This window comes from Oryctolagus cuniculus, chromosome 16 (assembly GCF_051225735.1).
Source record: "Oryctolagus cuniculus isolate XC-2025 breed Fujian yellow rabbit chromosome 16, ASM5122573v1, whole genome shotgun sequence".
Taxonomy (NCBI): Eukaryota; Metazoa; Chordata; class Mammalia; order Lagomorpha; family Leporidae; genus Oryctolagus; species Oryctolagus cuniculus.
Window position 1 is genome coordinate 55,218,728 of NC_142882.1, and position 14,461 is coordinate 55,233,188.

General features: G+C 54.8%; 2 protein-coding genes and 1 long non-coding RNA gene across 6 annotated transcripts; 1 reads left to right on the forward strand and 2 right to left on the reverse strand.

Moving 5' to 3' along the window:
* Positions 1-884: 884 nt before the first annotated feature.
* On the reverse strand, positions 885-6,839 carry HOXA1 (homeobox A1). 4 transcript variants are annotated; one of them, XM_089315037.1, is made up of 3 exons: positions 6,120-6,839; positions 2,857-2,951; positions 885-2,366 (listed from the first exon to the last, which is right to left on the reverse strand). In XM_089315037.1, the coding sequence occupies exons 2-3, from the start codon at positions 2,885-2,887 to the stop codon at positions 2,011-2,013; spliced, it is 387 nt and encodes a 128-aa protein (XP_089171163.1). In that variant the 5' UTR covers positions 2,888-2,951; positions 6,120-6,839; the 3' UTR covers positions 885-2,010. The 4 variants fall into 4 exon arrangements, with proteins under 4 accessions (XP_089171163.1, XP_089171162.1, XP_008259716.1 ...); XM_089315036.1 differs by having other exon boundaries at positions 5,747-6,839; XM_008261494.5 differs by lacking the exon at positions 6,120-6,839 and adding an exon at positions 3,155-3,517.
* LOC108177218 (uncharacterized) lies at positions 3,847-7,379 on the forward strand. Its single transcript, XR_001794031.4, has 2 exons — positions 3,847-3,984; positions 7,238-7,379. It is a non-coding gene; the product is annotated as an uncharacterized LOC108177218 (long non-coding RNA).
* An 838-nt stretch (positions 7,380-8,217) lies between these two features.
* Positions 8,218-10,007, reverse strand: HOXA2 (homeobox A2). The gene is given in 2 exon segments (NM_001171398.1): positions 8,218-8,957; positions 9,623-10,007. Coding segments are annotated over 2 exon segments (1,125 nt in total).
* Between the last annotated feature and the right edge of the window lie 4,454 nt (positions 10,008-14,461).

Genomic DNA, 14,461 nt, shown 5'->3' on the forward strand with positions numbered 1-14,461 from the left:
CTGGGAGGAGAGCCACTTTGAACTCTGTCACTTGCTGACTCCCTCTGAGAGTAGACACTTGCCTGGGTCAGAAAGGACTTGGGTATTCAGAAAGGGCTTCGGGGAGGCTTCCACAAGTTCACCAGGAAGAACCTGTTGAGCCCAGAGGAGAAAATGAGAACTTTTCTTTCTGGGTTATGTGACATGAACTTAAAACTGAGAGCGTATTACAGCCATGATGGCTAAGAAGTCAGTCTGAAGGCTATGAGATGGCCAACCCAGGGATGAGAGTGAGGACAGGAAGAATGGGGGAAGGGATGCAAGGTCTGTTACTGAAAACAGACCACACTCGATCTAGAGGGTGGAATATATTAGAAGAACGCCTGACAATCCGAAAGGGGGTGGGGGGTCCATCCTCACAACAGCTTTATACTGGAGCTAATTAAATGTGAATCTCTTAGCTCTTGGTTCACTGATGTGAGGAAAGACTGACTGAAGACAGGTTCAGCTTGAAGGGGGTTCTGTTTATATATATGTCATCATTCAGTTGGAGGTGAAAAGGTTAGCACTTGACCCAGGAAGTATCCATGTTTGTTTCAAAAATAGATCTGCTTTATAAATTTCTCCACCATTCCTTTTTTTTCTTTCCAATATGAACTTTGATTATAATAAAGGAGCTGTTGTTATTTTAAAGAGAGGCTGTTAGATAGACTCTCCTTAGGTAAAATTACACTCACAGGGAATGCTGCAGCTACATGATAATGGAAAACATTCACTTTTTATTCAAGAAAAGACCCACCTCTTTGAAAACACACACCACCCTTCTCCCCTTTCCCACATGACATCAGCCAGCTTGGTGAGATTCAATAAACTGTAGCCCAGCCAAATACACAGATGCTTCAGCATACCTGAAACTTGAATACATTTATTACAGACTTCTTCAGACCCGTAAATTCTGCTCTGGATCACATCACTCCAGGATCTCAGAGCTGTTCATGATTGTACAGGAAATGGGGACTATCATAGGTTCACAAAGGGGAACTGATAGAACTCAGTGTGGTACTCCAGGGACATCAAAACCATTGTGCGACATGCAAAAGACTATTCACGAATCACACAAAATATACATTCATTGTGCCAGCCATCACATCAACAACTGAGCTGAAAATACATCACATCCCGCTAAGATAACTGTGGAAGAAGTTGGTTTGAATAATACCTTTAGGTTCCAAATTATTCAGCACACATTTTAAATGGAGGGTGACCAGAGAAGCAGGAAGAAAGGAGCAGGTTGGGGGACGTTTAACACAGGAAGCCAGATTTCTGAAGCTTGTGCTCTGTTGGCCTTCTTAACATACTGAAAGAACAAACTGAGGCTACCCTGGGAGGCATCCGATTGGGTTGGAAGTATCCCATCACCTATAACCACATATAAAATTGTACCAGTTGTGAGAGTTTGCCCACCCTGTCTGTTTTAGTCATCTAATCTAAAACATTTCTAGAAAATCTGTATAAAGATAAATCTCTCAGGACAAAGTATTTACAACCAGCAAACTCACACACAGGAAACTGAATTAAATTAAGGAATGAATGAACTGTGTAAACACACTCCTAGTGCACCTCTTCTTCATAGACTCCTGAACTCTCTCTATATATCCTACTTTTAAGGGCAAGGTAGGGAAGAACTGTGAATACGCAGTTAGATAAAAAGAAGCGAGGCCTCTCTCTGGCATGTTTCTGCTGGCAAAAGGGAATTATTTTCCAAAGGGCAACTGAAAGGAGCAAGGTCTGTGAAGACCTCCTCCAAGTAGGGAGAGATGTCAGCAGCCCACACGAACTGATGTGGGCACCCAATCTGGATGTCTCCCGTCCAGAATTCCCTGGAAACCCATTGTCCTGGCCAGGAGCTCTCCAGATAGGATCAGAAAGGAAGAGAGGGACTGTAAATGGAAAGCGAGATAAGCTAAGAATGTGCTTTAGGGGAAAAGCCCTGGTCCAAGAAGGAGGCTGGGCTGCGGGGGCCGGGCGGCCTCAGTGAGAGGTAGGCAGAGTGTCGGAGGTAGAAGACCCCGGGGAAGGAACGCAGGGCGAGGAACTGGACTTCTCGGAGGATTCCTCTGCCTTCTCTTCGCTTCCCGGGGGAGTGGCTGGAGAGATGGGCAGGAGCCCCTCCTTCTCACGTTTCTTCTGCTTCATCCGGCGGTTCTGGAACCAGATCTTCACCTGGGTCTCATTGAGCTGCAGGGACGCGGCGATCTCCACCCTGCGCGCGCGCGTCAGGTACTTGTTGAAGTGGAACTCCTTCTCCAGCTCCGTGAGCTGCTTGGTGGTGAAGTTGGTGCGCACCGAGTTGGGCTGACCCACGTAGCCGTACTCGCCAACTTTCCCTGGGGTAGCGTAAGGAGCCAAGAGAAGAAAAGGTTAAAAAATGTTAAAAATCGATGAGACCCCCTCCCCCCCCCACACACTCTTCAGAGCAACCTTCAGGTAAAGGATAAAATCAAGAACTTCTCAAGCGGGTTGGGGAGGGTGAGCAATGGGGCATTAAGCTGAAGTCAAGCATTAGCGTGGTCAGGCTGGTGATTAATGGAGCCTGGAGATATTAACAGGACGCCTCCAACACCAACACCCAGCCACACACACACACACACACACACACACACTCTTCCTATTTTCAGAACATTTAGACCCTAGCCCCTTTGTAAACACAGAGACTGCTGAGCCCCGACACACCTGGGCAGCGTCCCCATGCCCTACAACACTAGTTGGAAGCAAGAACCCCTTTTTCGAAAAATCATTCTTAATTTTCCTTGGGAACCAAGCACACCAACTCCTTCCAGATTCATCAAGGCGCGTCCACTGGCCGGCAGAACTGACCTGTTTTGGGAGGGTTTCTTTTGACTTTCATCCAGTCAAAGGTCTGTGCTGGAGAAGACGTTTCCAAAGCGGGGGAGCGACAGGCTTCTTGGTGGCTGGCGTGGAGAGGGGACAGGGGATTATTATACGTGGCCAGGGCCAGGCTCTGGTGCTCTTGTCCGTATGAGTGGTGAATGTACTGAGGCGAGCCCACCGTGCCCCCGGCATAACCCTGGTGGTGGTGGTGATGCTGAACCATGGGAGATGAGAGGTTTCCAGAGTAAACAGCGGGAGCGCACGGGGGGTACCCACCACTTACGTCTGCTTCCTGATTTAACCCGTAGGGACTGTAAGGCGCACCGAAGTTCTGCGCACCGTAGCTTGGACCACAACTCGAGTGGGAGTAAGACACCCCCAGGTTCCCAGAAGTCTGGTAAGTGGCCGGCTGAGGATGGTGGTGGTGATGGTGGTGGTGGTGGTGGTGGTGGGGCGAGCTGATCTGCACCCCCCTACCCACTAGGAACCGGTCGTCGCCGCCGCAGCTGTTGGCACTGACTGCGCACGACTGGAAAGTTGTAATCCCATGGTCCGAGGAGTAGGTTCGCGCAGAGCAGGTCCCCGAGTCGCCACTGCTAAGGATGGGGTATTCCAGGAAAGAGCTCATCCTTGCATTGTCCATCTGTCACTGAGTGACCGGGTCCTGCGAAGCCCTGGGTGACCGTGCCAACTTTCTCACTTCCTCCATGAGGCCGAAGAAGAAAAATGATATGAATGTACAGTGCGCAAGAAGGGGGGGCGCGAGGGCGGAGGGCGCCAGGGGAGGCGCACGTGACTGGGCCAGCCAATGGCTGAGCCTCCTGCGAAAGTTTGCCGGCTCCGGCGGTGATGGATCACCGTTTCAGTGGCATTTAAGTCCCCGGCGCTCCTCCGTCTAGGTGACGCGCAGTCGCCCCCCCAGGCAGCTCAGGAGGCGGCAGAAGCTGCGGCGGCTGCAACTGCAGCTTCACAGCCCTGGGGCGAAGGGGAGCGGAGGCTGCCTTCTGCGCGCGCCCGAGTCCGCGCGCCCTCCCCCTCCGGGAGGTGGGGGCTGGGAGGCACCCCCGCCCCCCGCCCCCTCCCAGCATCGTCGGGAAGAGGAACTGGCAAGAGGTGAGAAGGGAAGAGGGCTCCCGGCTCTCCTGGGGCGGGAATCAGTGGGCTGGAGCTCGCTGGGTGGCCGCAAGTGCGGCAGAGCCCCCGAGCGTACAGAGCCGGAAGGGTGGGAATCCGGCGACCAAACGCCCCCGGCGCCCGGGGCGCCTCCGCCGCACTGTCCCTGCGTGAGGCCGTAGGGCTGTGAGGCGCTCAGAAGACGGTGACGCAGGGCGAGGCTGGCCGCTGGCCTTGCCAGCTCCGGACGGCGAAGGAAGGGCGCGGAGGGCTGGCTGGGAGGAACCAGGTGGGCGTGGAGCGCACGAGGGCGAGAAAAGAAACTTCCCTTTTCCACAGAGGGAGTCCGCAGCCCTCTCCCCCAACCCCGGTTCGCCATTAGCATGGCAATGAGGAGCTCCTGTAATTCGACTCCCGGGGGCGGTTGAGCTCGCCGGAAAAGGCCGGGGGTGTCGGGGCTCTCGGTCGCCCTCCCTCTCCCCTCGCTCTCCGCCCCTTTCTCCTCCCCGCTTAGTCTGGCCCAGGGAACCCTCCGGGATCCCCAGACGCTGGGCCGCAGGATTTTGAGGGGTGGGAGGCGGGGGAGAGATGACGCTGGCAGACGTGGCGGGCGCGGGGGCCGGGCCGTGCGCGGCAGGCCATCTGCCGGCGCCTCAACCCAGGAGCCTGCGCGCTTCGGCGCGGGCCTCCAACGCCCGGCCGCAGCTTGCACAAAGTCCGCTCCACGGCCCCCGCCACGTTCCTCTTTTCCCGGAGGGCGCTGTGGGGAAGTGGGAGAGACTCTTCTTCCCACCCCCACCCCCATTCTGCTGCACGTCTGGAATGGGGGCTGGCAGGTGGGAGGGGCGGGGGACAGATGGCTGACGGTGGACGGGGACACTGCTCGCCGCACGGCCACCTCCTCCCACTGGACTGCGTGGTCGCCGTGCGAACCTTCCAGCCTTTCCCTAGAGAGACACGTGCAAAGCCGAGCGTCACCCCAGGCCAGGGGTCCTGTTGTCCATCACCCGCGTCTTTCCCCGAGGCTGACGGGGTCGTTAATTGCTGTTTACTACTCGGTTTCATGTCAACCCTGGGCTTGTAGAGAGAAAAGGCCAGAGACCGAGCCCTGACGCATTCTTAAGTAGGAGAAATCCAGAGAGCATCTGAACCCGTCAGCAGCCAGTGCTGCGTAGATTTTGCTCTGGCCATGTGTACAACGTCGGAACCTGTCGTGAGGCCTGGACGTGAGCTTGGGGTTCCCATTCCGCTCCAGCCTTCCCCCACTCCGCTACAACAGGAAGCTTCGCTCGAGGCAGGCGCGGTTCTTGTGTGTTAGGCACCCTTCCAGGATCCTCTGTTCTGCTCGCTCGGAGACGTCCCCCCATTCTGTCCCCGCGGGGGGGGGGGACACCCTTGCAGCCCTTTCGTTGGATTCCCTCAGTAGCAAGATGATATTTCCCCCACACATTTCCTTCTGGAATGGTATTTTTCTGTGACCTCTGACCCCTCCCCAAGCGTGGTGAAGAGGGAGCAGGGGCAGAAGTCACCCCTGCCCCCAAATCCTGCTTCTGGGGAAGGCGAAAGGCAAGGCGGCCCTCCTGGAGGCGGCTTCCTGGAGCGCGCCAGACCTCCAGCGTTGGGGAGAGCCCGGGCTGCTGTGGGGGAAGGGACCAAGGGTGGGGGTATCGTGCTAGTGGTGCGGGAGATCTGCTGTCCCGGCCGAGGCTCCTCGGTACGTTCTCCCACCACCACCACCACCACCCTTGCCTCCTCCCGGTACCTTTGTGCGCAGCCTCCGCCCGGGTTTGCTCCGCTCTCCCGGCCGCAGGACGCCGGCCACAAAGCTGCCCCCGGCCGCAGCCGCCTCGCCTGCTCTGCTGGCTCGCCGCCTCCGCGCTGCTCCCCCTCCCTTTCTAGTCCCCTCTCCTGGCCTCATTTCGGGGGGCAGTCTGGGTGGGTGTTTTTTTTCTTGGGATCACAAACTTGCAGCCGCACACAGGCCAGGCCGGCGGCTGTCCCGCCTCCTCGCGCTGCGCCGCGCTCCTGGCGGGCCGGGCACTCGCGGCCGGGCGGGCTCCGCCTCGGCGGAGCTGCTCACAAAGGCTGCACCCCCTGCTCCCGAGCCTGTAGACTTCTGTGCCCCGGTTCCTTACCCACTCCCCTACTGCCGAGAAGTCCTGGGGGCCATTTCGCCCTAAGTAGGAGACCCTTGGTCTTCTGGGCAAGTGAGCCGCGATTCGAGCTAACGTCTCTTTAAACGCCCCGAGAGTGGGGGGCAGGACGGGGCTGGCCACGATTAAAATGCCCTTTCTGCAAGCGGCCGGCTCGGCTCCGAACGCCTCTTCCCAGGGCTCTGCCCCTGGAAAAGGACGGAGCGAGGAGCAGACCAAACGCCGCCGAGGCCGCGCGCAGTTCACGGTATCGGCGGCTCAGCCAAGCTGTTGTTTTAAAAGAGCAATAAAAATGAATTATGACTAAACGCCTTCTAACTTAATGCTTTCGGACGGGGATCCCCAGCAAATACGTAAGAGGATTTTTATTTGTGCATGTGTTCCTGCAATTGATCTCTTTGATGACATTCTCATTCATAGAAAGCGTTTGATTTATGAGCGTGGGACGAATCGCATCCAGGAGCGGCGCAGCCCTGGCTGCGGCTGGGACGCCTTGCTCGGCGCGGAGCCTGGGGCCCAAAAGCGGCCGCAGTCCCCACACGCCTGAGCTGCTGCCGGGATTCAGGGGGTGAAGGGGTGAGGGAAGGCAGAGAGCAGAAAGATCAGGGTTTCATTGCAACTCCCAAGCCATTGCTGTTAAGAGCTGGGTCCTTAAATCAACCCGCCGCACACACGTGTTGCATACATGCTGCGTTTTCTCAAGGTAAGTAGCCATCAGAACAGAGCTCTCGGGGAAAAATAAACCTGGGGAGACGTAAAAACGGGGGGGGGGGAAAGCCAGAGCAACCCAGTAACACACCCTATATCACATTTTATTGGTATTTCATATAAAGTGCTTTTCTCTCTAGAATCTGGGTTAATTTATAACCTAGGGTGCAGAAACTCTACTTTAAATCTCAACTTGCTAACTGACTTCAAAGCCTTAATGATCCATTATTAGCAATGTAAACAGATTTAAGAATGAAATATTGATTTTTCTGGCCACGGGGAAAAAAAACTGTAGAATGACTGAACCAGAGGACTGGAAAGAACCCTTTTCTGGAGTGAATTCTGCAGCTGGTAACCATTGTTTTGTTTTATTGTTTTTCTTTATCTTTTAGGTCTGTGTTGCCTGAACCCATCAACAGCTGGGAGATTAATCAGCCACGCTGAAAATGTGCGGGGGCGTTTGGGGGGGGGGAGGGCTGGAATGCAGATGTTTGAAACAAATGTGTATTCAATAAATGAATTGTTGATAACTTAGTTATTGGGCTGGAGACTGGTCGCTGGTCAGAGAAACGCCACCACCTTGCTCCTTCCTGGGGCGGCTGGTTCCTCTAGGCACGTTGTTCCTCCACTTTCAGAAGCCTGGGCTAGCCCCAACTCTTAGGCTGCCCAGTCCTGTTTCTAGTACTAATTTAAATCTATGGCTCGAGCCTGTAACTAAAAACCAAATCCATTCCTTTATGTATACACAGAATTTTTTTTTAAAGAAAAAGAAAAGGTCAAAAAACACTTGTCAAAGGCCTACTCATTTTCTGGGTCTCTTTTTTGTTGTCTACTGAAGACTTTGAACATGCCACCTTAATAAATATATTAAAATTGAAAAAAGAAGATGAATTGTGACCAGAATTTTTATTTACCAAGTTAGACTAGAAAAAGAAACTGTTAGGAGCCTTGAGAAAGAGGGGGGGAGGAAAAAATAAGAAAGCTACTTATAGCAAAGGAGAATTTATTCTACCAAAAATACGCATGACAATGCATCCTAATGTAATACAAAAATAAAAAGAAAGTGAAGATACAATTGATGATCACTTTCTTTCAGGCCTCATATATTGCTTTCAGGACATCAGAGTGTTGTTGGATTAGGTTTTAAAAACAAGGAAAACTCCAACATAATCTGTAAGAGATGATGGCTCTGAAACTGGGGCAGGGGAGTCACTAAACAGAAAATCCTCCACATTTAAAGGAGGGAGCGGGTGAGGTCACGGCAGAAAAGAAAAGGGGGGTGGGGGGAATCAACTCCCGGAATGAAAGAAGGCAAAGCCACCTGGTCGCAGGGATTTTTGTTGTGTGCTGCTTTGTTTTTGCTTTAATGTTTTTAGTAGTTCAGATGCTGCAGGTCGATTGTGGTGAGTGTGTCTGTGAAGAAGTCAAAGCTGTCAGGTGAAATATCTACGGGGCTGTCGAGGGAGCCCGGCAAACTGGGCGAGACTGCCTCCGAGAGCTGCAGGCAGGAGTCTGCCGAGAAGACGCTAAAGTCTTGCAAAGAGGGGACGTCCAGGGCCTCGGGACTGTCATTGTTTAGGCCAGCTCCACAGTTCTGGCCCATTGTTGACAAGCAGTTAGGAACAGTGGGTGACTGGTGCTGAAAATGTTTCAGATTTTTCTCATTGCTGGTTAAAGGCGAAACTGGGAAACTTTGGGAATCGCCATTGTGTCCGTTGGGAGCCTGCTGCTGAGAGGGGGCGTTCTGCTGAAAAGTGTAACCTTCCCTCTCCAGAAGGGCCTCCGAGACGCCGAGGGCTTGCTCGAAGAGCGACTTCTCCTCCTCGTCCTCCTCCACTTTCTCCGAGTCCTCGAGGCCTTTAAATTTCCCTTCGCTGTGCTGGTTCTCCTTGCACTGGGTCTGCCGCTTGTGCTTCATCCTGCGGTTCTGAAACCACACCTTGACTTGCCTTTCGGTCAGGTCCAGCAGCGCGGCGATCTCCACCCTCCGCGGCCTGCAGAGGTACTTGTTGAAGTGGAACTCCTTCTCCAGCTCCAAGAGCTGCGTGTTGGTGTAGGCCGTCCTCAGGCGCCGCGAGCCCCCGCCGCTGCCGTCGGCGAGCTCCAGGGATTCTGCGGGAAGGGAAACCAACAGGAGACACGCGCGCGGTTGGAGGTGGCGGGGTCCGAGCGGGGGGACTCGGCTGGAGGATAAACACGGCAGCAGAGATCAGCCGCAACAAAATGGCCGCCCCTGGCTGCAGAGGGGCCATTGTGCTGCCTTTTGCAAAGGAGCCCGGCCCGGAGAGCCCCCCGGCTCCTCCAGCGCCGTGCAGCTCCTGCCTGGAGCTCCCCCCCAACCTCTCCATCCGGGAGCAAACTTTATATTAGCCACAACACAATTTATAATTAATGCATCAGCTGCTTAGCTGAGCAAGAGCCATCTATCACTCTTCATTACTGTCAAAAAGCCAAACTCTAGGACAACTAGACAAGAGGAGGTCAGTTCCAACTCAAATAAATCATCCCACGTTGCACAAGTTAGGGAGCGTCCCCCCCCCCGCACCCCCCGCCCTAAAAACATATACCCGTCTCACTGTGGCACGCAGGGTCCACGCTGCCTCCGCACAGAGCCTCGCGCCCCTGAGCCCGCAGGGCCGGGGCGGAAGGCAGCCGGGCACCGCTCGCTCGCCCCTCTTGCCCCTTGGCTCACGCTCCCCTCCCCCATAGCCGCCCCCGGGGCTGCCCCGCGGTGGGACCGGCGTCCTGAGGACCCGGGGCCCAGGCTCCGGACTGACCTTTGTGGCTGAGGCAAGCAGGGCCGGTGGCGGCGGCAGCTGCGGCGGCGGCGGGCGGCAGCGCGGTTTTCTTGGCCGCCTTCTTCTCCTTCATCCAGGGGTACTCGGGCGGTTGCAGGGCGCCGCTGGGCACCGGGCTACCGCGGCTGCCCGCGGGGCTCGGCTTGGCGCGGCCGCCAGTGCCGTGGCGAGGGTGACTGCCCGGGTTCAGGCTGGGAATAGTCTGCTCAAAAGGAGGAGGAATCAGTGTCGAGTGTGAAAGCGTCGAGGTCTTGATTGATGAACTTTGAAATGTATCAGCGACAGGGGGAAAAGATGTCAGGCACTCAGCGAGCGACGGCTGGCTATTGATAAAACCAATCTCTCGCTCAAATTCGTAATTCATGGCCTTCTCCTTGGAGCCCCCTCGGAGTAAAAGTTCTCTCTTTTGGAGGGGCTTTGGGGGGGCGAGGCCCAGGAAAAAGGCGAGCGCGGAGGAAAAAAAAAATCTACCATAGACGATCGCTGCTGGGGTGTTTTTTTTCTAATTCACTGATTACAGCCGTATGGGGACCGCGCTACTATTAAACTATTGAATTCATGGAGACAAGGTTGAAATTGGACCGAATTGGCTGTCACATGATTGCTTCTGCCCAATGACAATTTGGGCTTTAATCAAAAGAAGCCACTGTCTGTTTGATTGATCCAAAAAAGTCGGGAAGGAACGCCTCATTGGGGGCCAGCATCGCTTTCTTGACACTTTTTTCCGGGCAAAAATACAGATACGCGGGTGTGGGTGGGGATGCCCAGGCGCGCGTGGGGGCCAGGGTGCCCGCCCGCCTCCTGAGCGGCAGAGCCCTGCGGTGTGCGCCCGCGAGCGCGTGCGGGTGTGAGTGTGCGCCAGTGTGCGCTCCGCGCCGCTCCCGCCGCCGGCCGCCCTCGGCCTCCCCCGCACACTCCGCGCATTGTTTAGGACTGTCGGGAAGACGCCTCGCACCTCACAAATCATTTAAGCACCTCAGTCTGACGCCTGCAGTCATTAACAAAGTAATCCATTAATCTTCAAAGTTTTGACACCCGAGAGCCCCCGCATCCCAGCCACATAAGTTCTGCTAGAGCTGAAGGAAGAAGCAGAGGGGCAGAGGCAAGGAGAGAGGAAGATGGAGACAGAGATGCAGATAGAGAGATGGAGAGAGGGAGAGAGAACGGGAAAGAAGACTGGGGAGGGGGCGACCCCCTTTATTCCCCCTCCCCCACACACTTTTCCTAAAGCCAGTTCCTGGATCTCAAAACTGATTTCCGTCTCTGATATCCGTCCTCTCTGCCTTAACCTCTTTCCCTCTTTTTTCCTTTTCCGCGCCTTCCCCCTCCCTCTCTCTCCTGTCCGCCTCTCCTTCCCCCCGCAGCCCTTCGCCCCCCTCCCACTACCCAGCCTGGAGTCTGCGCCCCCCGGCCCATTGTTAGCCGGCTTTTCCACGGCGGCTTTGCATCTGGCTCCGGCGGGAAGCGGAAAACGGGAGGCGGCTCTCGAAGCTTCCCGACCTTCCTGCGCCATCAACTTCTCAGGAGTGGCTGGAGAAAGATAGATGCATGTGCCAAGAGAGACAACAGCCCCAGGTCCATGTGTCCAAATCCCTGTAGCCAGGGCGGCGACCAGCCAGAGAAATGCCGCCCCGAGCAGGCGCGTGCGGCTCCTGGCACCCTGGGTTTCATACCCGCAGGGCTCGGGTGCGGTGAGTATTTCCGATTTCCAGGAAGTCTGTTGGAAGTTAGTAGCAGGGAGGTAGAAGGCGCTTCTCTCTCTCTCTCTCTCTCTCTCTCTCTCTCTCTCTCTTTCTCTCTCTCTCTCCTCCTCCTCCTACCCTTCTTCTCCTTGTCCTTGTCGCTGGGGCTGGGGGGCTGGTTGGTTCAGATGCAGCCTGAGTTGCCTCCCACATCTTCCTGCGCCCTGAGCACCAGGGATGTTGGCACCCGCGTTGGGAAGGAAGACCGCGGGGGAGAGAGAGGGCGACCCAAGGAGGAAGCATAGATTCTCCTCCTCCGTTCTCTCTCTCTCTCTCTCTTTTTCCGATTCTGAGACTTGAAACTGAGTGCATCTTGGACCATTCTGCAGGGTTCAAAAAATAACATCTTTAGGTACCAAACAATAACTTTTCAAAAGCCCACTAAGCCTGAAAGAGGGAAGCAGGGAGAGAGAGAGAGAGAGAGAGAGAGAGAGAGAGAGATGTGAAGGTAGCTTTTCCCCCCCAAACCCTGAGGATGGTGATTCGCTTTTGCTTCCTTTGAAATGGACCAAGTGACCAGACTCCCCAAGGCCGGCAGGCATCAGAGGCAGGAAAATAAATCATTCTGATGGCCAAGGAGAGAGAGGTTGGCGGGGGAGAAAACTCTAGCAGAAAACAAGAAAGGCCAAGCAAGGAGCAAGGGCAGGACTCCATCTCTGAGGCCCGCATCAAAGGAGGTTTGGGTTGGGAATCAGATATAAAGTGGTCTCCATCGCGGACTAGCCCAGAGCATTGCTTTGCAGATAGAGATGCTATTTTGGAAAATGCGAGTTTTTTTTTTTTTTTTCCAGTTTTCTTGCTTTTATTCCAAACAAAGCTCTGGAGGAAGTCTGGGCGCGATCAATCTTGCTCACCAAATGCCTTGACAGCTTCTGGCCCTTAAGAACACATTTCAGCTTCCAGCTCTTTCCAAGATCAAATGTGGCCGGGCAAAGAGGAGAACAGGAAACGCAAGTAAACAAGGAAAACTAGTCTTTTTAAGGATATTTTTTGGCAGTGGAAAGGGTTACAGGGCTGCTTTCAGGCAAGGTGCGTTACAGATTCTGGTATGGCGGCTTTGGGCTTTGAGCATTTGCTTTAAGCAGAAAATCTTGCGGGGTACAGGGGAGGGGGTGCAGGAAAGGAGCAGCGCTGCTCCCCAGCGGAGGCTTTGTCGGGCGCTGCGTGGGCGAGAGCCTTCTGCTTGCTTCAGCCGCCTTAATTCAAATACCATCTGGAAGAAAACCCTTTTCTTTGACCACTCGACACTGAAATCTTCCCCAAACCTATTACTTTAACTCAGGAGCTATTTTAATAAGGATTTATTTTTAATATCTAGGAAGCTGGGGATGCGATCGATATTTTTCCTTTGAAAGCCAAAATGAATGTCTTGACTGGCAAGATATGGGAAATCATATTAGGATCTCATTTAAAAATCTCTGCCCTGAGGGAAGAAGGAAGCCTCCAGACCCTTCTTCCCTCAGCTGAAGAGTAGCTTTTTAGAAACGAGTGCAAATAGGGAAAGATTTTCATCCTTGGGAGGCTCTCTCTCGCTCGCTCGCTCTCTCTCTCCCTCCCCTCCCCCAGGGGGCATTGTTCCTTATTTTCCCAGGTAATTTTATACACATCTCTAAAATAACCACTTAAAAGAAGACTCCTGTATCTGCTCAGCGGGAACAACCAAAAGGTGGAAGCGCCAGCCCCTTACAAAGACTGGTGTCCCAGCCTCTGCATTTCTGAGGTGCGCACCATATTTCCGCAGGGAGATGGGGGTGGGGTGGGGGCAAACCTGTTTTTTTCCGCAGCTCAGAGTCTTTTTTCAAAGAAAAAATATCTATCGGGAGCCCAGGACAGAAGTGAAGGAGGCACTTCTGGCTGTGAATCCTCAGCGCTCTACAGCCGCCTGGCTTTGGACCCTCTCAACTTTTTTTTTTTTCCTCTTAAAAACGTGAGGTGTTCCCTAAAAGCAACTCGCTAGGACCTAGCAGGTACCCAGAAATGGCACCAGAGCCTGCTTCTAAGGATTATCTGGAGGAGTTCTCAGGAGGAACAGAGGCCATGATGATGGATATTTTGGATTGCAAACAAAATGGCGACATTTTCCACTTCTGCCTCTGAAAGATAGAACACAGGGAGCTTGGGGCTTCGATTCTCACATCAGATGCCGGCGGGTCTTCATTTTCACCTCCTAAGGGGGGAGGGGGGGAAGGGATGCAACTCTGAGGTTTGCATTTTCTGGATTTGGTTCCTTCACCGAGCAAATCTTTAATCTGAAGATGAAAATATTTCCCTTTATTGTGCCTGCCTTTGTCCCTGCCAACCAGGCGGTAGGCAGCCCTATCTTAAATCCAGGAGTGAAATGTACTATTTAGCTCCTATAGCATCAAATGAAAGAAGTACTTCTACAATTGCATTTTTATTAGAAAGATACCAATCTCCTTTTCTCTCTCCCTCCCCCTGGGGTCATAAAAAAGAAAGCTGAGAGGGAAGGAGAGGAAATAAATCCAGAGAATGCCAAACACTAAATTCCGAGAGGAAACTGACGCTGGGGTTCAGGCGGTCCAGGGAAGGGCTCGGGAGGAGTCCCGAGCTCAGCCCTCCTTCTCCGGAAGACCGGGGTGCGCCTCGCGCTCTGTGGAACGGCTGGGCTCGGCGCCGCCACCGCAGCAGCCAGGCTCCCCGCCCTGCGTGAACGCACCGCCAAGTCCGCGAAGGAGACCGGGAGGCCGAACGCCGCGGCAAAGCACTGGGCATCCTCCGCGGGTCGGGTCGTGGGCGGGACCGCTGGGACCCGGGGCAGGCTACGGAGAGGAGGGGCGCCCCGCGTTACCCCAAGGCGGGGCCCCGGGGCACCTGTGCGCCCCCCGCCGCGCCTCGGCCTGGCTGCCTTTGTTTCTCGCGCACACGTCGCGCCGCAGCCCCTGCGCCCTCCGCCTGCCTCCGCGGCAGCTGGGAATCAGGCAGCCCAGCGGGCCGGCTGCGCCGCGTTGCCAGAGCTGCCGCCTCCGCGAGCGCCGGCCGCCTGCACCAGAACCCGCCGGGCTTGCCGGCGCGGCGCCTGGCCGAGCCCCACGCGAGCGCCGGAGGTGCCGCGGCC